At 44.1% G+C, this 19,585-nt stretch overlaps 1 protein-coding gene across 7 annotated transcripts in view; it reads left to right on the forward strand.

The window, feature by feature from the left end:
* Positions 1 to 19,585, forward strand: part of RBMS1 (RNA binding motif single stranded interacting protein 1) — a 424,513-nt gene that overhangs the window by 387,387 nt on the left and 17,541 nt on the right. For 5 of the 7 annotated variants that reach the window (XM_085891735.1, XM_085891738.1, XM_085891739.1 and 2 more), the window contains 2 exons: positions 1,454 to 1,564; positions 19,486 to 19,566. In XM_085891735.1, the coding sequence (XP_085747861.1) occupies positions 1,454 to 1,564; positions 19,486 to 19,566 (192 nt within the window). The remainder of the gene's footprint in view (positions 1 to 1,453; positions 1,565 to 19,485; positions 19,567 to 19,585) is intronic. The other 2 variants (XM_085891741.1, XM_085891742.1) reach the window with 1 other exon arrangement.

The following is a 19,585-nucleotide window of genomic DNA, read 5'->3' on the forward strand; positions in this document are numbered from 1 at the left end:
AGAAAATAATAAAAAAAAACCCATATAAAAAAAAAATTCTTGCTGCCAGACCATGCATCCAATCAAGTTGAAATTGAAATTCCCCATCACTATGACATCATAATTGTGAAGTTTTATGTCAATTGATTAAGCAGTTCAAGATATAATTTTTTTTCAAGATTTTCGCTAAATCCAATATAGTTTCCACACCATGTAACTTTTCAATTATTCGTAAATATCCTGCTATCCCAAGGGCTTGGGGAACATTTGTGTGAAGTTTCCCCTCGATCTGTCTTGCCATTCTGGAGATGAAGATTTTTGTATATTTCAGGATAATTCCAATATGGCTGCCATACCACATGACCTCTGACGTCATAATTATCATTGAAACATTTTACGTGAGTAGTCGCTTCTATGGTGAAAACTTCGTGTCAATCCGAAAAGCAGTTGCAGAGAAAAATACTCATGTTCTGTGCGGACAAACAAACAAACAAACAAACGCACCCAAATGCAATCCCCTCTCCTCCAGCGAGAGTAATTAATGTGAGACTGCAAAGCACATGCAACACCACTTTGAAATGGATGCAACACCACTGTTCACACTGAGCACAAACAAGGATTTCAAAGACTTTTTTTTAATAAGTCTGGAAATATACTATGGATAACGGTATTATCATATCATGTATCCCAACAAGAATTATTCAATTTATCGTGATGGTGCACCTGATATTGGGGAAGGAGGTTTTGGAGTGGTCGCAAATTGCTAAGGTCCATGAAAGAAGGTTATCGCATATTTGCAGTTTTCGTATAAAATGTCCATTATCAATGCAAAGAGGTTTTTCTTCAACTTTAAAAAATAAACTTTGCGATGAAGGGTAAATTCCATGACCTGACCTAAAATGTCAACCTTTATTTCTGCGTGACCATAATGGGGACAACGAACATTTTAACTGAACAACTATCCTTTTATTTCCTGACGACAGTGCTGTGTTCGGCCACATACTTGCGCAGAACAGTGCGAGAGTCCCAGGTGATTGTATTGCGATATTTTAGGTTTACATCACAGATAACACATGCACAAAAAACGAGTATTGCCATTAGCAGTCACATTTTATTGGGGTAACTCTCCCACCATTTCAATCGCATGACTTTCATAGCCTTCAATTTTAATGCACTGAAATTCAGCAATGCCATAAGCAGGTGCACGTCCTTCCAACTCAGACACGACACAAAATACACAGATTCAGGATGCTAATCGTTTTTGGTCGTAAAAGAGAGGTCGTCATAAAATTATGTTGTTTCTTTGGACCAAATTGTTGTTGAAGATGTCATAGTTGCAAGTTTTAATCATATGAACGGTTTGTTTCTGGAGAAGTTTACTTTGAAGGAAACATTGTTTGTGAAAGTGAGGCCAATGCTCTAATGAGGGGGATCTTTGCTCACTTCCACTCAAGGCCTGTTTTGTGTGTGCCAGGGAGCTGTGCTCAGTGCGCCCATGGAGCACACACTACCGATGCAGCCATCGGGTGTGATGGGAACGCTTGGCCAACAGATGTCGCACTTGTCTTTAAGCAACACACCAACGGTACGTACACCTTTATCTCGTCTCCGAGAAAATTAATCGACATCATCTACATCTAGGAGGGTTGCTGAGTAGTTAAAGCTTCAGCTGAGCATTCTCAAACAATGTGCATTTTACTCTTTGAACACATTACTCGTACAATATTTAATACTGCAGGAAATATATTTAATGTAAAATTTATATGTCTGAAAACTTTATTGTTGGACACAAAATGTAACCAAGAATTACTTTTGTTCTGTATATTCAGAAGAATTATTATGATGCATTTAATGGTAAAGCAAATACAAACATTGCTTTCTACATAATTTGTTGCTATTTTATTCATCCATATGTCATCACCTCATAACAAAAGTGCCTAAGTCATTTTTTCCAGTTTTTGAGATTTTCTGCCGAAAGCACTTCTTGTGTCAATTGCTGCACGTGTCAAAATGCCAAAGTCATTGGTATCTTTTCTAAGTCAAAGTCATAACAAGAACAGGCACTCATAGAGTGCATACCTTTGCCGCCACTACTTTTTTTGTTCTTGGTATGAGTGTGGGGAACTGGTTTCATATGAATGGTCTTATGACACAAACCACATCAATAATGTCATGACCTCCCCGCCCCGACTTTCGGGGGCTACGGACTAAACAACAATCAACTCATGTCGTTTTGGCGAGTCTTCACTCGCAAGCTCGGTGAATATAACGTTTCAACAAGACAAGGTAATCTGGTTTGATGCTGGTTTCATGCAAATCGAATAAGAATTGACTGAGTTATGCCGAAAACCGCATATTTTTCAAGGGCGTGACCCCCCCCCCCCGACATTTTACCCCAACCAGTGACATGTGTTATGACGTCATTGTGTCACAAGATTGGGCATTAAATTCTGAACATTTTGGTGCTGGGTTCATGTAAAGCGGGCAAGAATTGACCGTTATGACAAAAACCGCATATTTTTCAAGGTCGTGACCCCCCTGACCTTTGACCCCTAACCGGTAACAAGAGTATGGGCGTCATTGTGTCATATTGCATATCACAAGATGAGGCGTTGAATTCTGAACATTTTGGCGTTGGTTGCATGCAAATTGAATAAAAATTGACCGTGTTATCGTAAAAGACGATTTTGACCTTTTCGTGACCTTGACCTTGACCTTTGACCCGAACGATCCCAAAATCTAATGGAATGCTTCCTGGCTAATAACCAATCATCCCACCAAATTTCATGCAATTCGGTTTAATACTTCTTGAGTTATACGAATCACAAGATTACAAATAAATAAATAAATAAATAAATAAATACACGCCGACCAAAACATAACCTTTCGCAGAATGCGAAGGTAATGAAGTCATAATGAAAATGCCGAAGTCATAATGAAGAATTGCTGCAGTTTTTTGTGTTTTTCTCAAAACTGGAAAAAATGACTTCAGCACTTTTGTTATGAGGGTAACGATGTGGTGTATTAGTGTTTTGCCTAGTCACTGTCTGAACCAGTGTCACCCAGTGTACATATATATATATATATATATATACAGAAAAATATATATACCGTTTAGCTGCACAGCCAAGCAATCGATCAAACAAAGTCCGAATAAACTCGGCTCCCCAATTTTTTTAACAAACAGGAAAGAGAGTCCTCCTGAGGCAGTGTTTCATTTGTGGTCAAGCCAAGCGGCACAGCTAACAACACATGGCCATTGATAGCGAGTCACTTCCGGTCACGTGTGTGAGCATGCACACATCTTTTGGTTATCAGAATGTGGCAATGTCACTCATCACTGGATTCCCACCCATACCTGGTCATTAAATTTATTTTATATTTTTAATGTGGTGTTATAATTTCACATATGCACAGAAAACTGTGCATACCCCAGTACCTCCGGGTTATTAAAGGACCGTCTTTTGGTTCTGCGCGTGGATCAGGATAGAGGTGTGGGTTGATGCACTTTCTGCATGTGTTGGGCATGTTCCGGTGAAAGGTGTGTGTGTGTGTGTGTGTGTGTGTGTGTGTGTGTGTGTGTGTGTGTGTGTGTGTGTGTGTGTGTGGTGTTGCGTGAAGGCGTATTAGCAGTGTGTGGAGCAGTGCATTGCAGTGGCGTTGTGATTTATTGTGGCGGTGTGTGCATACCAAGACTATTATTGAACCTCCCTGTATGCTTGCTCTTGCACCATCCCCTTGTAGACACTTTAACCATTAGGTTATACTGAATGGGGAGATCAGTGGTTTCGTTTGTTGGACCACCTCACTGTTCTTTAACATGCCAGGCTTCGAGCATTAATTGCTGGTGTTTGTTGGGCTTGACAACCTGTATGCGGGTTCCTCCTAGGTCATGTCGATGCCCCGTTTGTATGTGGTACCGTGTAATTGCTGACTGCTCTGTGTTACCCAATCGCATCACCTTTTTGTGCTCATCCAGCCATGTATGGAGGTTTCTCCCAATTTCTCTGATATATTCATCAACATAGTCCTTGCACCCAGTGCTGTTCACCACACCTGACTTGTCACTATCCGGTATTTCATCTTTCAATTTGGTAAAAAAGAAAATACTCCGAATAGTATGCAGCGGTTTGTGAGCTACTCAAGCACTTGCACTTCACATTATTTTTGCAATCCTCTTCGAGACATCTGGATAATAAGGTAACACAGATACCAAATCAGCTCCGGTTTGTTGTTGGTTGTATTATGCCTTCTAAACGACTTAACCTCTGTACCAACCTCCTGTCATAGCCATTGTTCTTTAAGATTTCATGTACCTGTTTTAGTTCCTGAGTTGCACCCTTACTGGATGACGAGATTGTCCACACATGGGATGTTAATGCCCATGCTACACTGTGCTAATGACACAAGATATTGTCCCAACCACATCAATTTCATGTCATCTATATCCATATATATATATATATATATATATATATATATATATATATATATATATATATATATATATATATATATATATTATAGTTACGACCACGAGTACTGAGTGTATTATGAAGGGGTTAATCCGCGTTTCACCTCGGAAAAACTGGACCTGGGGCCACCAATCACAATTAACTTTGTGGTGCGGTGGGTTGCTCAACAACCAGGAATGCCAATCATTTAACCACGAGTTTGAGAGTCCACCATCGAATTTGCCATTTAACTCGAAGTCAAGTGGCCTTCTGACTGAGGAACGCGCCCTCTGTGATGGACCAATCTTATCTTAATTAGATCTTAAATAATATGGCTGAGCATTTACCGCTGGTGCACGCCGACTATGACAGGTTAATTAGTTTGGGAATTTTAATCTCCCAGTCTCTCTAGGTTCAGACAATGCTGGATCATTGGAAGGAAATGACAATGAAGGACAGGTTGAAATGTCAACGAGGAATTTATTATTAAAAATAATAAATAAGCTGGAGGACTTTTTATTTCCTTGTCAATTAAATGGATGAATTTAAATCAAATGTTCAATCAACATAATAATCTCAAACAAATAAAGAATTCAACAAACTTTTAAAGAAAAATGGACAAAGAACAGATGCTTATCACTATTCCTTACTTTACCATTAAATACGAGACACAGGTACCCAGCAGACCATTGAGGGGGAAAATAAATCTGGTCTCGGCTTACCAAGGCAGAAGTCGTCATCCGTCGATTGAAATAACCCAAAATGTGTGACCATGCCTTGGTCTACTTCTCCAAATGAGCTCTCCACAGCTCATTTTTGCTGCCAGCGCCCTGCCTCGCTGTGCACCCACCCCCAAACAGGCTCGAACACAAATCGACATTACGTCGGAACTCCAAGAATGACCAGGTACGCCAAGAGTCAGGTACACCAAGAGCCAGGTACACCAATAGCCAGGTGTGCCAAGAACCAGGTATGCCAAGAACCAGGTACCGAACAGAACCAGCTGGAACAGTCCAACTGTCACCAACCCCGTTGCTGCTGTCTCCAACCATCAGGAGCTGTCAGGAGCTGTCACCAACTGTCAACAGGATCTCTCACCAACTCTATCAAGATCTCTGACCAACTGTCATCAGGATATCTGACCAACTGTCATCAGGATCTCCCACCAACTGCAATCAGGATCTCTCACCAACCATCACCAAGATCTCTCACCAACCATCATCAGAATCTCTCACCAACTCCGATCATGATTTCTGACCAACTATCATCAGGATCTCTCACCAACCATCACCAAGATCTCTCACCAACCATCATCAGAATCTCCCACCAACTGCAATCAGGATCTCTCACCAACCATCACCAAGATCTCTCACCAACCATCATCAGAATCTCTCACCAACTCCGATCATGATTTCTGACCAACTATCATCAGGATCTCTCACCAACCATCACCAAGATCTCTCACCAACCGTCATCAGGATCTCTCACCAACTGCTGACAAGGCAGTCCTGCTGTCCTTTTATAGGCGACCAGTGTGGGTGGAGCCTCAAGCATAAGTTCAGCCAAATCCAGCTTGCCTATTGGCGCATCGCCGAATGTGACCTCCAACCGTCCATTCTCACGGTCATTCTCTCCTGACCATCGAACGAGATGCAACTCCAAATTAACACAGGCCTGGCTTACGACGCCATGTTTGGTGCGCTGGATGAACGCCAGAAAGCAGCCATTTGCCGGAACAACCAAGCGAAACATGAAGCCCTCACAAAACGTCAACGGGCAATTATCACCTCTTTGTTCAGCCCGACACAAAGAAGATTCAGTTAGCGTCTTTGAAACTGCTGAAAGGGGTGTCGACCACCGATGGAAAAAAGGTGGGTGTCAAATGCCGATAAAAGAAAATGGGTGTCGAACGTCAACGGAAAAAGGTGGGTATAAAATGATCCGAAACTACAGCCGTGTTTGATGAACTGTTCAGGAATAGCTTGCAGTGTGTTTAATGACTCAAATGTCCTGTAAGTCCAATGTGAAAATGATAACCAAAACATAATGTTTAAATAAATCGTGTATTTCCAAGCCAATGCGTGTTGATGGAAAGGGAATAGAATGAGTCTCCGTTGGGCTAACGGCTATCTATTGCGTGCACGAACGATGAATATCGCTCATGCAGAAATGAAAACTGAATTAAAATCATACATCATGAATGTGTCATAAAGAGAAAAATGTTATCTCATAAGAAAGAAAGGGAACCTGTTCTCTACCCTTCTCCAATGCATCAAAGAGTTAGAATCCCACCAGACAAGGGGATGGGTCTATCTGAGCATGCATTTATGGAAATAACTTGCTGAGGACCTGGATGATGTGTGCATTACTTGGATCCCATTCTGAAATTCACAACAATACACAAATATACAGTACATATATATATATTTTTTTTAATTTGTAATTGAGCTTAGTTTAAGAGATTCTCAAGGTTATGGCATGGGCTGAAATGAAACAAAGCCACAAACGTTGGCATCTCCGGGCGTTTTTAAGCGTTGCAATGTAGCTAGTGATTCATAGTTATGATGAACAGGCATTCAATAATATGGGTGAGGAAATGAAAAAATTAACGTTATCATGAAGAAATTGTTGCAGCCAAGTGAAGGCATGGTTGAGCAGTCCAAAAAACATGGCGGTTTCAGACCCCTGCAAAGAAACCCAGGAAACGCCTTCATACCCCATATAGAGTGAGGTGGCCGAGGATCGCCTGCTAAAGGATATAATTAAATAAGGCTGTCAATTTTCTTCAAAAAGGGTGTTTTAATTCACCCAAACATCCAATTTTCACTCCTGCACTTCCTTGGAGTTCCCTTGGAATGCATACAAAGTTTCAGGCTGCTCGGTTTCATGGCTTTGGAGTTATGGAGGAGACACACAAACATTGATATTTAATGGTAATTAGTGTAGATAATGATAATGATATATATATATAGTTGCAACCATCAGACTCATCCCAGTCACATGGTTTGAACCCAGCAGGTCACATTAAATTTACCGCAACGCTCGACCATTTTGAAGTCTCCCCCTACCCCCCAAACCTTTGCCGGATCCGTGTCTAAATACCACATTACTGTTCAGATTGGGAGCCGCAAAGCAGTCCAAAGACATGCCGAGAGGCGTGCATCGTGTGTCTTGATATAATTAGGCCAAGCAACCCAAGACATGTAACGTAGTCTTTTGTGTTGAAACCACAACCAATTATTTCCTTCAATGGGTTTCTAGAACCACCAAATGAAGCAGCCACCACAACCAGAATTCACGCCTGAGAGGACGTATTTTTATGAACAAGAAATAATGCCATGGGGAGACAAAAGAATCAATACAGAACAAATAAACGAAGCGACAATCATTCCCCTTAACCCACAACCAATACGTACCCACGGTAACGAACGAACGATCGGGATCCTTAATTATCCGATGTCTTTTAACGGGGCCCATGCATACCACAGGAGAAAGACAGAGAGGGCACGGACAGGACTGAAGAGAGTTTGTTCCCAACCCGGCATAGCTGGTGTAGAAGAGGCTTGCACATGCATATGAAAAGCGGGTCCATCTGCGTCTGCAAGTGGACCCTCTGGTCTGCCCACCATGATGCCCTGGAGTAGGAGGAGAGGCATGGCTGGCTGGGTGCAGCTTTCCTCTGCGTGACCAGTTCTAATCGGCAGCATTCCGTGCTGAGCTCTGCTGTTTCTCCATGGTCGGTCCCTTTATTTCCAAATTCATGCACATGTGGTCGAGTATCTTAGTTCAACTGGTGACCCATCTAAGATTGTAACCCTTGGCCAGAAACAGTTTTGGCAGCACCAACACTCTGTCTAGACTTATAGAGCATGGTGCATGATGATTGGGATCCTTGTGAAAAAGCAATCAGAGATCCACCATTGAGGCTTTCTGGGGGGCGTATCCACCCACCTTCCACATTTTTGGGAGAAAAAATGCAAAATTAATCTCACCTCTTTCAAATCAAATGAAATTGCTGTCTGGCAGAAACAGATTTTCAAAATCAATAAATAACAGGAATGCATTGGTGTGACTCAGGAGTTGATTCCTTTCGAGATTTCTTTCCTAATTCATACTTCTCCAAGCACAGAAACTACATTGCATTTTGCATTTGTGTTTGAGCTAATGATTGTCTCACTATATTAATCTGTCTCAAGTTTTGTGTGATTTGCATTCATGTTATCTTCAGTTCACTGCGTCTATCAGAAGGCTTCCCTAATTTGATTTGTTTAACTTAGTTATCACTAGTTGCCAGTTATCACGAGATATCCATATCAGGTCAGGCCTGGTTAGATCTGTGACTTGCTACAGGTACCATGAAAACCTGCACTAACTTGTTTCATGGTCGGGTTGTCGGAAGCGACTAAACCGTCTCCGCCACCAGGTTTCCTGGTGAGGAGGGTGCATGATATGGACACCCAGCAGGATTAAAAACAAAACCTATCAAAGGGTGGAGGAGCTCCTTGTGAGCCAACGGCCATCCACATCTAGTGCCAAACTCTGTCTGCGGACGTCCTCCTGCAGTTTGGTTACTTTTTTTTAGGAGGTTGGTGGCAGGATTTATACTCCAGCCACCATAAAAGCCTTCACTCTGCAAAACAAGAATAACGCAAATATATCTGAAAACCCACTCCGTGGGAGTACCTCCTGTGCAGCTGCCCTCCGCTGTGCAGCTCACCAAACGACGGGATTGGGGAAAAGCCTTTGGGACCCCCACTCTTTGATGATAGGAGAAAAACCACCTCGGGTAAACTTCCCGGCTCAGATTGCAGTCGTGGGTGTCAGGGTGGTGATGGGATGTTGTCCACCAGATGGCGGTCTCCTTGAGTTAACCTGAGGTGGTCCCTTTGGGTGGGTGCCTGGAATGTCCTATCCCGAAGAGAGGATGATCACCTGTCTCTGTTATCATCTGAGCTCAAGCGTTTGGACATCGGTATTGCAACACTCTCTTAGGTTTGGAGACCGAAGAGTGGCAAGATCAAGGTGGGTGGTAACACCTACTATTGGTCTAGTTGATCTGATTGTTACTATATCCAAGGAGTTGCTGCAGCTGTGTCCAATAAGCTGACTCCAATGATAATTGAGGTAACACCAGACAGCGAGCGCATTATGAGACGAAGGATTCATCACTGCTTGGGTAACGTTTCCCTGGTCTCTGTAATGCTCCCACTGAGGCGAGTGATCTCACCATGAAGGATGCATTCTATGCCATGCTCAAGTCTGTGGTTGAGCAGTACCCTAGGCAAGATACTCTTCTCATCTTGGGAGATTTCAACGCATCAACTGGAACAGATAGGGATGGTTATGAGACACGTTTTGGTCCCCGTTGGTCTGGAAATGTGAACCAGAATAGCACTAAGTTCCTTGAGTTTGCAAGAGGTCATGGACTGAGGGTGACTCGTTCGTGGTTTCAGCGCCCACAAGCTCATCGCTGGACTTGGCATTCCAACAGTGGTGGTGTTGCAAAGGAGATTGACCATGTGTTCCTTGATGGTCACGAGAGGATGATCCATAACTGCAGGGTCTACCGGAGAGTTCAGTTCCTCAATACTGACCCAGGCTTGTTGTAGCAACTCGAAAGCTGCACCTTAAATCCGGGAGAATGGTACCATCCCAGCCTAGGCTGGATGTTGGCAAGCTCAAGGATGAGAGGGTAGCTGAGGAGTTTGTGAACAGACTGAGTAGGGATTTCGGGGATCTGGGTGCTTTGGGGAATCCTGAATAGTTATGGAGTACCTTCAAGCCAACCATCCTTTATTTTGCTGGTGGATGTCTTGGAACTCACCTTCAGGCGAAGAATAATTTTATATCTCAAGGGACACTGGATACCATTAACCAGAGTTGCAGGGCCAGGCTTAATGGCAAAGCTGAGCTGTTCAGGGAATTGAGGCATAAAACTGTACGTGCGCTGAGGGTGGACAAGGAGGCCTATGTGCAAGGAATCTGTGAGGGGGTAGAGCATCACCTGTGGTGAAGTGATTCTCACCCTACTTTCAGTGGAATTTGTGCATTGAGTTCCTCCAAAGCCATTCCTCGGTGTACTGGAGTTGGAGCGGGGGGAGGTGGGCTCTCAACAGAAGAGTCAGAAGTGAAGTTTCGCTGGGCCAGTTACTTTGATGGGCTGTACCGGACTGATCCACCACCTGTTGAGTTGGATGTCAGTGGTGTTACTATCCCTATTGCTGACCCTCCAATCAACTGTGATGTAGCTTTATTTGTGAAAACACAGGCTTCGGTGAACCAGTTGAAATGGGGTAAAGCTCCTGGCATCTGTGGCATCCATGCTGAAATTCTCAAGGCTAGTGGAAATGCTGTACTCATGTTGTTGCATGCAGTTCTGTGCTCTTCCCGGAACACACGAATCATCCCAACTGAGTGGAAGGGGGGCCTTGTTGTCCTTCTCTGGAAAGGGAAGGGTGATTGCTCGGACTGCAACAACTACCGAGGGGTAACACTGCTCTCAGTGCTGGGAAAGGTCTTTGCTTGGATAATTCTTGATAGGGTTCCCCACCTTCTGCTTGTGCACCAGTGCCTAGAGCAGACAGGCTTTACACCAAAGAGATCAATGATTGACCAAATCCTTGCCCTTCGGGTCCTCACCAAATGCAGATGAGAGTTTCGGCAGGGGCTGTTCACAGTCTATATTGATCTCTGCAAAGTGTTCGATTTACTGAATTGGGATGTTCTCTGGAGGATTCTTGGTCTTCCTGCGGTGCCATCAAAACTGATCAATGTGAGGTCTGAACTATACTCTGGTACTGAGAGTGCTGTGAGATGAGATGATACCATCTCCGACTTATTTCTAATTGTTATTGGAGTTTGTCAGCGGTGTATACTGGTCCCCACACTTATCAGCGCTTGTATGGACTGGATTCTGGGGAGGATGTCAGAGAGCTCAAGCTGCGGTGCATTGTTTGGGAATATCAAGATCTCTGACTTTGATTTTGCAGATGATGCAGTCATCTTTGCAGAGACTCTGGATGTCCCTTTGGGGGCCCTTTAGGCACTGAATGAGGAGTCTGAGCCGCTGGGATTACGGGTTTCCTGCGTCAAAACTAAGATTTAAGCTTTCAATGACATCTTGGATGCTGCTATCTTGTCTGTACCTGTTTGGGGTGAGGATGTTGAGGTTGTGTAGAGATTCACTTACCTTTGCAGTGATATTCATGTCTCTACTGGCTGTGAGTCAGAGATCACTAGACGTCTGGGTTGGGCCTGGTGAGTCATGGATTCACAGGATCATGGGGTGTGGTGCCGTCGGTACCTGTGCAGGAGAACAAAATTCTTAATCTTCAGGTCCTTGGTGCTTCCAGTCTAGCTCTATGTATGTGAGACTTGGACTCTGACCAGGGATCGAAGATGGAGACTTAATTCCTTATGTACCAGGTCTCTTCAGAGAATCCTTGGCTGTCGCTGGTCAGACTTTGTGTCCAATATATGGTTGCTGAGAGAGACTCAAATGAGATTTGTTACCTACATAGTGCATGAGTGTCAGCTGCAGCTGCATGGACATGTGGCTCGTTTTCCTGACGCTAATCCTGCTCACCAGATTCTCTCAGCGATGGAGCCTTGTGAGCGGAGGAGTCCAATGGCCTGACCACATGCTTCGTGGTTGCAACAGGTTCATCAGCATCTCAATGGCCAGATGGAGGCCCCTGGAGTACCGGCAGAAAGTGGACTCAGTGACATGCTGCTCCGGCACATGCTCCTCTTACGGACCTGGCCTGACTAGTTGCAAACAACCCATCCTCCAGATTTACAGATGGATTCATTCCACTAGAAAAAGAAACTTTTGAAATGACTTAATTTGCCACAGAATGATCAGTGCATAAAGCAGAAACCCGAGTAAACTGGTGTTCGGAGTGAGATAAAACATTTTGTGTGTACAAGAGAATGATTGTGACCTAAAATGGCTCACCGAGCTTCTAAAAGAAGCAGAAAATACTTGGAAATATACCTGTGAGAAAGGGATGTGCCTCCAAAGAACAAAACGTATAGAAATTTCTCACTTAGCCCAAAAAGCTGAAATATTGCAGCTTTCCATATTGCAAACTGTTGTGGACAACTGTAAATGGACTAGTGCAAAGCCGATCAACGGACTGTGGATGGCGCATTTCAATAACCGACCTCCCATGTCATACCTGTCAGTGAGGGAAGGTCATATCTGGGACTTGTCAATCCATAGAATAAGTTTAAAATGATGATATTGTCGCGGGTCTGGCCGGTTACGTTAATCCCCAGACCCAATTGTGTTGGACGGGCAGTTAGCACCAACCAGGCCGGATCGCCGAGCGGTTTTCCTTGGAAGGCGGACATGTGATCCTCAGAGATTATGGCATATGCGGGATGGGCAGGGCGGCATTGGCGGAGTGACGGAAGCACAGCACAAGGGGTTTATACTCAACCCCGCCAACAGATACACAGACACAGCAACTTGGGATACAATGAAAATCTACAAATATTTACAAGGGTATAAGTCAGAATGTAATAATAATACTTGAAGTAAATTAAGTTTAAAGTCGAGTTGCCTCTACACAGAGTTTAATACAGACACGGGGAAAACAAAAGAAAAGCATATCCTCCCTTTATTCTGGCACTTAGCTTTGTCCAGAGATGGTCTTCACTGAACTTTGGGATCAAGGCACTTCATCCTGCATGGCAGTACGCACTCAAAATGGTGCCGAACCACTCTCTGGGTGGGAAACGTACGTGGGGTAATTTGTGAGGTGGTATTCAACACCAGTGCTCACCAAACGCCGTGCGGCTTCCTCGTCGATCGTGCTTGCTGATGCCGCAGCTCTCTGCAGAATGGCAGCCCTCCATTCAGTGATATACATGAGGCTTCGAGGTTGGTCTCTCACGACCCAGCCAAGAGTCAATGGCCAGCGTCTTGCTCCACCATGCGAGCCAATTCGCCTCAGCATGAATACGAGAATCACGCAGCCATTTCGTCATGCCGAGAGGAGAGCAAAGTGAGATCCTCCATCCCAGCCATGTTCCTCTCACAAATACTATCTCTCTTCGAACCTCACCCTTCTTCCACCTGCTCTCTAATGTCATGCCCATCAACCATAAGCCTGAAGGGCGTGACTTCTCCCGCCATCACCCTTGGAGATGGGGCTTCTTGCCTGCTTGGTCGTGCATCTCGGTTGTAATTGTTTTAAAGATGTGATCCCCCCTTTATCGCCGGTCTTGAAATACAAAAACATAGGGAAAAGGTCACAGGGGGCAATTACATACTGGGCATAATCGCGGTCTTAATCCCTATCGAATTAACACAGCACCACCCCCCCCCCCCCGTGTGTTGAGGAGTAACACTTAAGTTCACAGTTTCCCCACTTGATTTACATTGAGATGTCTCCTACACGTCCACGGACCAAACAACTTTATACAATACTAACTTTCCAATGAAATTCCTCTATCCACCCCACAACCGTAACAATATTTACTATTAATCATTTTTGGGAAGAAGGGGTTGGAGTGGGAGTTGTGTGGGCTTTGAGGACTGCTACAAATACTGTTTATATTTTTTGTTTAGTTCCATGGCCACAAGAGAAATTATGCTAGATTTTTGCATCTATTGGTAAAAGGAGAACTCTGTGTGTGTGTGTGTGTGTGCGTGCGTGCGTGCGTGCGTGCGTGCGTGCGTGCGTGCGTGCGTGCGTGTGTGCGTGTGTGCGTGTGTGCGTGTGTGCGTGTGTGTGTGTGTGTGTGTGTGTGTGTGTGTGTGTGTGTGTGTGTGTGTGTGTGTGTGTTTGTGCGTGCGTTATATCCACTGCTGCCACTCGTATATATTTTATTTCCGTGCGTCTGATTTGCAGTAGAGAATAGAAAAATTATGGTTAAACATTTTGAAATTGCCACTCTTTTATCAAAATGCTGAAAATTATGTTTGAAAGACAATTTGAATTAGAGATTTTGAATTAGCAATGACAGTTTAAAAGTGCCTGGCGAGCAAAACTGAGTCAGGGTAAACACACACACAGTGCATGCACAAAGGCCTTGTTTAGCATTCATATGTCATTTTGAAAGTTCCCTGTTTGTGTGTTTTAGTATGACCCATAATACACCCACCCACCAGGAGCAACGCAATGCCATACATATATTTACATGGAGAAAATGTATATCTTCCTCCCAACCTGAATCCCTGACCAGGACAATTAATTATTTTTTTAACCACCTCAAAACTTCGCATGAACACTGAGTACAACCACCAGTTTTGCACTCATTCCATCTTGCGGTTAAGGAATGGAGAGATGTAAAACACACAACAGACACTTCTCAAATTATCTGATAATGGTGTTGTATATGAGAGATGAAGTGAAAATGAGTTACATCATACATGGATGCTACAAGAGCGGTTACTGAACTTTTGAGTAATTGAGATTGTAATTTCCTGAACTTACTTTGTCTGCTTCCTCAATTTTTGAACAAAAAAGATTTAAAAAATTGTTCATGCTTTAATTTTGGGCCAAACTTTTGCTTTATCATTAAAAAAAAATAGTTGATGTCGAGGTGCAGGTTCTTTCCTATAGAATATAAACAAACTTAATTTTCTGGAAATTGCAGTTTAAGTATTGGAGTATCCCCCCCCCTTTCAAATCACCGACGTTATCCACATTATTATGAACTTCAGGGTGCAACATCACTCACAACTTGCTGTATTTTCTTAACATTTCAACCAAAATAGTTTTGTGGTTTGTTCTGCAGTTGCACAGCATCAGACCTTTCTTTGTCCATGTAACGATGTGTTTTTGTTTTCTGTTCCTCCTACAAACCATATGAGAGTTTTGATCGTGAATGCAGATGTGAATAGCTCAATAGATCATGATGCAGAACAACATGGCCAATACATGCATGGGCGTGGATTTGGCTCCGTGGGGTTTTGACCCAGGACATTGTGCACTGAGCACAAAAGTGATTCCAGTTGTGCAGGGTGATTCTCAAATTCTCACAGCGAAGGCGCACATTCTAGTTGTGCAAATGGGAATTGTTAAGTGGATCTATCCCACTTAATGCCACCCATCAGCCTCAGTTACTGGCATTTTCTCATAAAAGGTAATGAGGGCACAGAGTGTGCAGCCCATATATTGTGCCAAGAAGCTGGGAGAGGTTGCAGAGGACTTGAAGATGTGGTCAAGGACCCAGGTGACAGACTTCAAGGATCAGAAGGTTCTGGTCGAGCTGGAGTTTAATGGTTTCTGTGCAACCTATTGACTCAAGCTGATCCACTGCAGCTCTGATGGATTTTGATTCTGGGGGATAAAACATTGCTCTTGTCCAGTGTTCCAGAAATTAGGTTAATTTGTGTAATATATAATTAAAGTTTATCTTTTGCATCATCAGTTTTTCTCATGGGTCCTTTCCTGTTTTTTATGTATTTATTCCCACATACAGTGCCAATAGAAAGTCTACACCCCTTTTCGAATTTTTCACCTTTTGTTGTTTTATAACCTGCAATTAAATTGCATTAAATAAGACTTTTTTCCACCTTAGTTACACATTGTAACCCATAACTTCCAAGGCCAAAACAAATTCGATAAATTACGGAAAATTGATTAAAAATGCAAAACGAGAATATCTTGGTTGGATAAGTGTCCACCCCCCTTATCATAGCAATTGTAAATTAGCTCAGGTGGAACCAATCACCTTCAAAATCACACATAAAGTTAATTGGCCTCCACCTGTGTTAAATTATAGTGGTTCTGATTATTTCAGAATAAAATCAGCTTTTCCTGTAGGTTTCCTCTGCAGGGTAGCACATTTCACAACAAAGACTCAACCATGAGCACCAAGGAGCTTTCAAAAGACCACAAGGATAAAGATGTGGAAAGGCACAGATCAGGGGATGGGTATAAAATATTTCAAAGGCCTTGAATATCCCTTGGAGCAGTCAAGACAAGCATGAAGGAGTGGAAGGTGTATGGTACCACCAAGACCCTGCCGAGATCAGGCTGTCCCTCCAAACTAGATGACCAAACAAAGAGGAGACTGATCAGAGAGGTCACCAAGAGGCCAATGGCAACTTTGAAAGAGCTACAGGCCTTTATGGCAAAGACTGGTCACTGTGTACATGTGACAACAATATCCCAAACACTCAACCAGTCTGTCCTGTGCAGCAGGGTTGTAAGAAGGAAGCCATGACTCAAAAAAGCCCACCTTTCGTCCCATTTAAGATATACACAAAAAACATTCCAGAGATTCTGAAGCCATGTGGAAAAACATTTTGCGGTTGGTCTGACGAAACAAAGATGGAACTTTTTGGCCGAAATGCAAAATGTTACATTTGGCACCAACCCAACACAGCACATCACCCAAAGAACACTCTCCTGACGGTGAAGCATGGTGGTGGCAGCATCATGTTATGGGGATGTTTCTCATCAGCATGGATTGGAGCACTTGTAAGGATAGAAGGGAAAATGGATGGAACAATAGATGCTGGATCAATGGAAGAAAAGACAAAAATGAACAGGGAACATTCCGAATAATGATTTATTAACAATGGGCGAGGAATGGTATGTGGCACGATCAGGATTTATTGGGGTGTGTTGTGCAGAGATAGAGTAGAGAGGTGTGGTGCAGCAAATAAACAAGCAACTTACAAAAGCGGACACAGGGCAGACTTAACGTGAAAACAATCACAATAATAATAATAACAATAACGATCTTCTACAGTCTTACATAAGCAGACAGGCGCCAGGACACACACACACGCACGCACGCACGCACACGCACACGCAGACACAGAAAACCCGATGAAGAGGGAGTATTGGAACAAGAAGGGAGAGGAGTTGAAGCTACGATCTTGGTACCTTTGTATTTGATTGTACGAACGCGCCACCAATACGTTTCGGGGGGGATGCTCCATGGTGTGGTACCCGACAGTAGGCGCGTCGTCTCTGGCTTTAGCAGCACGTGTGGAGACCTTGTTCATGAAGGAGGGGCTTGAGTGGAGATGGGGCGGAGTCTCGAGTGTGTGGATGGAGTGGTAGGTGGGACCAGGTAGGCAGGTGGGTTCGATGTCATGTGGGCGGAGACGAGGAGGCGGAGTCCAGGCAGCAGGAGGCGGGTCATGGCAATGTTGACGAGCGAGGCGAGGGCGAGGCCAGAGCGAGAGAGTGAAAGAGAAAAAAGAGAAGATAGGCGGAGGGACCGCTCCAACCTTTATAGGACTTGCAGCATGGGGGGAGGGGCCACCCCAAAGCGAAACGTCATCACCTGAATCAGGTGCTCCGATTGGCCCCGACCCCTCATGTGGCCCGCTAACTTTGGCCAGAAACTGCCTAACTTTGTTTGCGAGAAGGTCATCTCAGGCAGCAGTAATATTCCACTCCAACCCCATGACATGACACGAATCACCCACACCGAAATTGGCATGCGAATCATCCCGCAAACCCCCCGGGCCGTGCCCCGGCGACCAGACGAGGATCCTGCACACCCGCTTGGGTATCCGACCAGTGCCGATCAACGCGCCCGCTCCGCGCTCGCCAACCCGGCCCACACTGCACAACACTCCCCGGTCCCACCGCAGCCTCGCTGGCCATAGAGACGAGAAGACGCTCACCATCCGCGGGGAATCCGCTGCTGCCAGCGAGGGCCGAAGGTACATCGTTATGGATAAATCCATGCATGTTTCGCGAGTGGCGTACGTGTCTGCCTTCAAGCACATTCCATACAGTACGCGCCATTACACACGTGGCCAGCACCAACGTTCACACGAATCTGCTTGCGTGTGCGCGGGGTGAACACCGATATGGGTCAAATATTTGGTTGAAAAGGAACACGACACTTTTACTCTGTACCCTCTTATCCTGCCCAACATGGCATACAGTCACCTTTATCGGCCTCAGTACGCGTTTCGTGCACCGTGGGCGTCGTACTGGCTGTTTTCTGTGTTGTGACGAACACCATTCGTGTAGCCTCTTAAGAGGTATTCATTCACATTCCTTTTTAATGCAACGGCAATCTTCCCCCACATCATTGGAAGCTCGAGTCGATAATCCTGCACTGCTAAGGGCACTGTATGAGTCGCTGCACACGTTGGGTTTCGGGCTCGCTTAGGAACGAGTGCTCTGCACCGTTAATGCCTGCGCGTTATCGTTTCTTCGCAGCGGCACCGCACGCGCTCGCCTCCATGAGGGCCCACCACAGAGCGAAGGCGCACGTGACTCAGATTTCCCTCAGAAATAATCAGACGAAAAGAAGAGTAGGGACGAAATGAAGAAAAAATGATGTAAGCAAACCTAGCTATGCGATCATCGCAACGCACTCCCTTGTTGTCCCGCTAGACAAAAGGAAAGGGACTATCTATACGTATAATCATGGAATAACTGTCTTGGGACCACTGTCTGTTGGATGCATGTGGTTCCAAGAACCGCAACAATATTCTAGTTTTGTATTTTTAATTAATTTTCGAGAATTTGTGGAATTTATTTTTCACTTGGAAGTTGTGGGTTACAATGTGTAAATAAAGGTAGAAAATGTCTGATTTCATGAAATTTAATTCCAGGCGACAAGGCAACAAAAAGTACCAAATTTCAAAGGGGTTGTGGACTTTCTAAAGGCACTGTATATTGTTGAATTCATGACTTCCACAATCCTGATCCATTAAACAAGTTGCAGTTGATTGTAATTGATCGTTTAACTTAGTTATTCTTGCAACAGTGTTGCAGTGAACCTGTTTTTTTAGGACTGGAATCATGTCAGCAGCCCTCACTGATTTTTAGAGACCCCTCCACCTCTTTCCTAACTTTTCCTGTTGTTGATCAAGATCTGCAAACAATATCTGTAATACAGTCAACATTCACCTGTAAAGGTTAGCCAAGCACAGTGTACTAGATTCTTTTCCTCTGCACTTTATGCCTGGTGGTAAAGATTACCTAATATTTATAATATGACAGTTTGGATGATTACAATTAAATCACAATAATGCAATGAGTTAATAGAAAACCTATATGATTGTTGTACCCATCCCATTCCCACACCATTCCTGCTTTCCACTTTTCCCTCCCAGTACATGCCACCAACTGGCCACGTGCAGAGTACATTCATCCCCCAATACACCACCATGCCTGCCACATCTGTCAACATGGAGGTAATTCGTCATTTTAGTC

The sequence above is a fragment of the Eptatretus burgeri genome, chromosome 8 (genome assembly GCF_056783735.1).
Source record: "Eptatretus burgeri isolate ZD-2024b chromosome 8, Ebu_testis_v1, whole genome shotgun sequence".
NCBI classification, from domain to species: Eukaryota; Metazoa; Chordata; class Myxini; order Myxiniformes; family Myxinidae; genus Eptatretus; species Eptatretus burgeri.